The following is a 7267-nucleotide window of genomic DNA, read 5'->3' as shown; positions in this document are numbered from 1 at the left end:
GTAAAAAGTTACACAAATATCACATCATTCTCTTCACCTCCACTCTCCTCATCCCACCATCACTCAGAGATTCACCACCATGTTCATGAAAATTAAAACATCCAGAGTACATAGGCCAACAACTGTACTTACACAGAGGTGAGTTCTCTTTAGAACAACTGTACAGTAAGATCCTCAAGGATTAGCCTAATTGCATCGCTGCCTCTGTCTTAATCAACTTTTATATTTGAATTTATATCAGGATTCATTATTTCCTTCAACTCAGTCCAAGAATTACTGAGTACCCTGTGGAGGGTAACAGCATCAGTAGCCTGACTACACCACATTTTTCTTTGTGTTTCTCTGTGATACTAGTGAAGAAATAATCAACAAATTATTCCAAAGGCATTTATTTCTTTCTTGTACATGAATTAAAAATAAAATCTTACAAAAATATGGAACCACATACTGAAATATATAATCTTAATTCATAAATCAAGCATTTTTTAATGCAAGCTAGAAAAATAGAAATTTCACTTTGGACCCATATAATATTCTTGCAATATTCCTAAAAATGATGTTAAAATAAATATTTTTACTTTAAAAAGGGAAAGTGCACTTTGCTTAATCAGACTAACAAAAATAATTCAGTGCAAATTCCTAAAATAGGCATTCAGATTGCATTTCCTTTCATTTATGATTTCTAGATAGTTAACAGTTCGGGTTTTTCATATTCTGAAACAGCTGAACAGAATCAGCTGAAAAGAAAGTTAAGCTACTGTCTCTGTCTTAGAATTTAGTTTTCAGCAAGGGCTTAATAAACTCTTCTTGGAGCTCTTCTTTACCTGAAGTAGGCAAAATTTGCCAGAGTTGATGTAAAATATTTCTTTACTTTTCACCTGAAACACTTCAAATACATTCAAGCTTTACTGAATATTTTGGTCATTTGCTGTAGGTATCTGTGAACTAGGGTCACAGTTGGAATTTACAGAAGTAAACATTCATTCTGTTCAAAATCCTGTCAATTATTAATTTAAAAAGTTAGCAAAGAGTTACATATTAATGGTAGTTTGATAAACAGGTATTTAAGTTAAGAACATCAGACTGCATCAGACACAAATCACTTCAGGAGCTCATTAGCATCCACTTTCTGCGTAGTTTATGTAGACTCAGGCTGACATCTTGGTTGAAGCTCACTCCACAGAAAGCATCACATTAATAAAAAAAAAGGATAATTAGGCCTTTTTTTTTTTTTTGCCTGAAGGATTACATAGGTTTTGGTTTAGTTCTTAACACAAGATGCACATGTTAATTTATACATATTTGTAAGTTTTCAATCCCTTAGAATAAAAGAAATAAAAAATACAGCTTTTCCATTTGCCCTTGTGAACACACAACCGACCCAAAGCGTCACACTTGTGTCACACTGTCCACACAACCCAAGCAAGATGACAACTTCTGTATAACAGGTCAGCGTTGGACAAAATCATGTAAATCAAACTCAGTGAAATGATTTTGAAAAATGTAAATGTCCTAAAAAGAGTTAATTTTGTTTTTTCATTTTGGTTGATTTTATATCTGGATTTTATATTGGACTTCTAGTCTAAAAAGGCCACTTATCTGAATTTGGATAGATTTTGAAAAAGAAAGAAGGAAATTGCATACAACATATTTTGCTATACAGCTTCTACTACTTGTAATTATGGTCACTAAAAGCATACATCCTATTAAAAAAATGAGTACCAAAAAAAAAAAATTATAGAAAATCAAGAATTTAAGACTTGGTCAAGGATGCAGTTGGTCTGACCTTGCAAAATACTTAGGCAGGTGCTTAATTTTAAGCATATGAGCCATTGTGCCAAGAGAGATTTTATGGTGAACACTAATGCACAAATATTAGACTGGCTCCTCCACTTCAAGATAAGCATGGAAGTAAGTGCTTTGCTGGATATGGATCAGGATGCTCAGCACCTAACAGGACTTCAGGCGCCGATCCAGCAAAGCACTTACCCACACGAACAACACGGCTGACTTTAGGATCACTGCTCATGTGCTTAACATTAGGCATGCTTGTAAGTGCTTTCCTGGAAGGGCCCGATAGACCAATCGTGTGCAAGCTATAAAATTTGAAGCAGTGTATGTTTAACACACCGCATATTTAACAATGTTAATCTGCTGAGATTTGCTTTTTCTTGGAACAGGGCATGTCCAATGTCAAGCATTTATTTTTCAGAAAGTGTGTAAAAAAAGCCTTTAAAAGCAGTTTTGTGATTATGGCAAGTTAAAATAATATTAGTGAGTCTCCTTATGCTCCTTTCATTTCTTCTTTGCACGTCTTTTCTCAGGCATCTACAAAGGAAAGAGAAAACCCTAGTCAAAAATATTACTCTATTCAAATAAGCATCCATGCTTTTAATTTTCCTCCAATAAGCATCACGTCAGATGCAACTGAGCACCTGAAAACAAGCACACTGAACCCTGCCAGATTTCAGATCTGAATGCGAATCCTGCCAACTATGCCACCTTTTCCACTGAAAATATTCAACTGACCAATTGTCACTTCTACAAATAGAACTAAGTTTATTACTCAAGGCTGAAAATGATGTGCCAGCTCAACCCTTACATATCCCTAAGTCAGTGCTTGTATTTCCGTATGTTTTCCATGCCCACTGATGTCAATCCTTTTGCTATGCAAAGTCTAAAAAAGAGAAAATGTGAGAGCTGTTTAATCCCAAATAAACAATTATAACAGCATCACAACTTATCAGATATTTACATGAACATGTAGACGTCATGTTAACCCAGAAAAACAAATAAAGTAAGACCACATTTCTATACTAGTGCTGGCATATTGTTCCATACTATGCTAACCAAGGAAGAAATAGCAAAGCAGCACTTCATAATGACCTACTGCTACTGCCAGCCAGGCAGAGCAACTATATTTAAAACCTTATTGTGGTAGGAAATATTGTTTTATGCACTTGGCACCATATGCTCTTCGTAACTTCTTACAGCTACATGTTGAGGAAGTTTCAAAGTTACTAAATGTATTTCATGCTTTCCTAAAGGGAAAAGAGTTTTTGTTTTCACGTGAAAGCTCTAATGGCTTTTGGAAATGGCTTATTTATTTTTTGTCATGCACGAATTCCTGCTCAACCAAAAGCACAGTCACTACTAAAATTACTATTGTGGTAAGTTACAGCATAGCTGACAGCTGAAGTTGAGATGTGGCACTAAAGCACAATGCATCCCTGCACAGAGGAAGAACTCTAGACTTCGTCCTTGAGCACAACAGCAGATGTAAAAGTCATGTACAGAGCAAGAAAAAATAGCAATTGGTACCCCAGATCAGAAGTCAGCACAAAGGTCTCTCATCTCTAACAGATTTGTTCTCTGTGTGTCCCAAATTCTGACCAGAGAAACTGGGACTTTTTCATAGACGGTTCTTGAACAGTTCAGTCAATGAAAAGGCACATTTGCAAAATTTGTATCACAAAACCTTTGAACTGTTAAAACCCAAACCTCTGCAACTAGCATATTTAAATATCCACAAGAGCTTCTACCATGTATCTGTTCTGCCTCATAGTTCCTGTTTCTAACATAATTCTCTCCCATTCTTGGTTTTCCAGCCAACACTCATCCCATGCTTGTCTACTTCTCAGTATCTTCCAGTCCTCAGAACTGGCTTTCCATTAATAGACACACAACTCCTTTCTTCTACCAAAACACTCCCAAACGTGTTGCTTAGTGCACAAGACTTCTCCGTTAACATGACAGAATGTGCCTGTTCTTTTTCCTTTTCCCCCATAGCATTATCCTGCATTTTTGAGTGGCATTTTTCAAAAGCTACCATCACTTCTGCACCCCTTCTACTCACATGAATTTGGGAGGTTGAATGTTTTCCAAAATTTAACCCTTCCAGTTCACAACCAGAATTGCTCATTCTCAGCTCCCCAAATACTAGTTATTACCAGAGATAATAATTCTACAGATTTTCAAGTATTTTCCTCTGTCTGGGACTCCAGCTATGCTGATCCTCTGCATTTACAAACTACATCCAAAACTTTGTAAAAAACACCAGTCTGAAAGGCATACAAAACCCAACAACCCCTACAAAACTGCACAGAACACACAGCGAGGCTTCTCTTTCATTTCTGGTTGGAAGAGAGTGCCACGAAGCTTTTTAACTTAACAGACACCATTGTAATCCAAGGGTTGTAAATGGCAGCAAGTAAGCCTGAAGTGGAAAAATGTCAAAGCTACTCAAAAAGGGGGAATTCCTAATTTGTCTGAAATTCACATTATCAAGGGATGCAAGCAGATTCTCTACTGAGCTGAAGTAGCAAAGACTGATGTGTTTTAAGAGTGTCTTTCAAAAACACACATTGTAGCTGAGCCACAGTAATGACTCAGTACAACAACTGGTGGGTGACACTGAGTATTGTGCAGAACTGACTAGATCTGTAAAAATAATCCTTGTGACTATCTCGTTTTCAATTCTGTGAATCAGGGAAGCTGCAACATCAGCTATTTCTATAAATATACAGGAACACTCTGTAATGACGAAAGAACACAGAAAAGAGCGGGCAGTGCATTTTAAGTAACAGTCCTACCTGGTGCAAAACTTCATAAAACTAAACCTTATCTAAGACACTCATACTTAAGCTTTTGAATCCAGCTCCAAACAGGCTTCTTAAAAAAAGCCCCACCCATTCTTGCCTTTAAATCAATGTTTCCCTGATTATTTTCCTAAGGACCTCTTGATCTTGGAACTAAACATAAAAATACCCCTATATTGCTATGTGCTAAGAGATTTATCACAAAAGCCAAAGAGACGCCGTAACTCTTTAAGGATTGAAATTTATACACAGGAAAATACCAAAACTGCTTAAAAATGTGCTGAAAGCCAACCTAATTCTCGAAACATACAGCAAATACGGCAAGCACAAGTTTGTTACACAAAGCACTTTATTGCATTACATGTACATTGACATTCATTGCCATTTATTTCCAGCATATTAAAAATAACCCAAATCCCAATACAGACAGTATTTTTGTCTCGATAAAATGCCACCAATGGCAACACTTACATCAGGACTGATACTTGGGTCAAAATAAAAACACAATGATGCCATCCTACTGTCGTGTAATACTGGGTAAAAAAATCTTCAGAAAGTCTCAAAAAATAAGGCTCCTTATGAACTAAAAAAAAAAATCATCAAAGAAGGGCATGTTTTCAGCCCAGAATGAAGTGCAATGGAGAAAACTCTGCAGTGGCCTTGACTGGGAATGCTCTAGACGGAGCCGCAGCACAGTATGGTATCCTGCAAAGCCCTGCTTCTCAGCTCACAGCATCATGTTAATGCAGCTGGGCAATCTTCCCAATCCAGGCTGGAATACCTGATATCATGGTACTCCCTGATCCCATTAAGGCCCAACAGCTCTGTGCCCTGCCAGCTCACAGACCTCTCCATCACACCCCATCACATACCCAGACATGCCCTGCATACACTATACTAACAAAAAACTCAAGGAGACATCTTTAGCTTAACATAAAAATAACCACTGTATAAAATTCTTAAAGAACAAGTCTTTATTTTGATGCTTTAGGTTTGGAACTGAAAAAAGCAGAAATGGATTTCATTCCACTCTTATCAACTTTGGCGAGAGCCTTCTGTGCTGCAGACATCTTGATGTTTGCCTGTGAGTGAAATGATAAACAGAAACAGTTAAGCAGCATCTCCACAGGGGGGAACATATGCTACAAACTCCTAAATACAGAAGAGTCAAGTAATAAGTTGAATTGCTTTTTTAATATACAGCAGTAAAGATAATGATACGTAGGCTTTGAATTGTAGGAGAAAAACCTTAAAAAACAAATTTGAGATTATTCAAATTGAAGAATAATTATCATTAATTACTTAACCTCAAAGATAGAAAACCAACTACAAGAACAAAGAGGTGAAGCATCTTTCCTTTCCGCACAATGAGGCATCCCAAATCAAACGTTTACTTTGGGATAATCCCTGAGTGTACATTAAGAGGAATAATGCATGCAATGTAACAGATGCATTCTGTACCCTCTGATTCAATCTCATGATTATGCTGTCAGCAGGCTGAATTACAGACTTGCATCACAGATGATGAATAATTCACACTGATTTACTATCAAAGACTCTATGCACAGTGAAATAAATGGAAAAGAGATGGAAAAACTAGGAATGAAGAAGGTAACTAAAATTTGCAAAGCACTTTTGAAGCCACTGGGACAACTTTCCAGACTTCTACACCTCAAACACATTTTATGAGCCACATTTTATAGAGCTGACCTATTTTCTTTCTTATATTTTAAAGTGTTATGTTTTACATCTCTAGCTGCTTTCCCTATTAAGAAAACGTTGTATTGACCTTTCTTTATGATACTCCTCAGTCTGCAGGACTTCACAATTACAATACTTGGGATCAGCTAGATAGTTATGGATAGGATGGATATAGGCAAAAACAGTATGATGGTCTGTGTAACTCTACAAACAAAACCACGGCCAAAGTATTTAAAAAATAGTAGTATACTGTACAGAGTCCAAGGGCTATCTTTTCTTTCCCAGATTCTCTCATCAGTGTGCTCCATTATTTCAAAAGTAAATCATATTTAATGTTAAAATGAATAATCTCTCCTCAGTTTATTTCTATCTTAATGCTAAGTTCAAAAGCCATAGATATATAATGGGGGAAAGGAGAGAAACATGCATATTTTAAACTATTTATCACCTTCACTTAGGGAGCAATCCTCTTACTTCAAAACTAGAATGTGCACTTAGTACAAAAAAAATCTGGGGGTTTGGGGGGAGGAAGGAATGCATCTGTCACCAGCTGCTTCTCTTTGCAAAGGATAACGAGTAGTCAGCATTAGACTGAAGGTCACAAGACCAGCACAGCAGGCCTTTTTGGTTCCCCATGGATTGGAAGAAGATTCATTTTCTTTCAATGTTCAGAGAAATAAGCCAGTACAAGCCTCACAACTTTGGCACACACAGAAAGGATCTATTTCTTTTCACATCTCTGTTGCTCTCCCAGGAATAGTACAGTGGCAGGCACCGCTGGACTCAGATTTGGATTGGCCTCCAAACATGCGTTGGAGCTGGCAATCAGTAAGTTCTGTGTTGATTTAACTTCATTAAGTTGACATAAGTAAGTGCACAAGCAATATTTCTAGGTAAAAATAAAGCCTGTCCATACTAGTATCCCTTGGAATTTAAGTAAATGCTGCCATCTTCGTTTCTTTTTCAAG

At 36.9% G+C, this 7267-nt stretch overlaps 1 protein-coding gene across 5 annotated transcripts in view; it reads right to left on the bottom strand.

Moving 5' to 3' along the window:
- Positions 1 to 373: 373 nt before the first annotated feature.
- The window catches only part of RNASEH2B (ribonuclease H2 subunit B), a 42798-nt gene continuing 35904 nt past the window's right edge, over positions 374 to 7267 (bottom strand). For 2 of the 5 annotated variants that reach the window (XM_085060478.1, XM_085060487.1), the window contains exon 11: positions 4930 to 5680. In XM_085060478.1, the coding sequence (XP_084916604.1) occupies positions 5573 to 5680 (108 nt within the window). In that variant the 3' untranslated portion in view covers positions 4930 to 5572. Of the gene's footprint in view, positions 2329 to 4929; positions 5681 to 7267 lie in introns of those variants that run through there. The other 3 variants (XR_014852244.1, XR_014852245.1, XM_085060515.1) reach the window with 2 other exon arrangements.

This window comes from Lichenostomus cassidix, chromosome 1 (assembly GCF_008360975.1).
Source record: "Lichenostomus cassidix isolate B80296 chromosome 1, HeHo_3.0, whole genome shotgun sequence".
Taxonomy (NCBI): Eukaryota; Metazoa; Chordata; class Aves; order Passeriformes; family Meliphagidae; genus Lichenostomus; species Lichenostomus cassidix.
The sequence above is the reverse complement of the archived record's forward strand: the minus strand, read 5'-3'. Positions and strand labels throughout refer to the sequence as shown.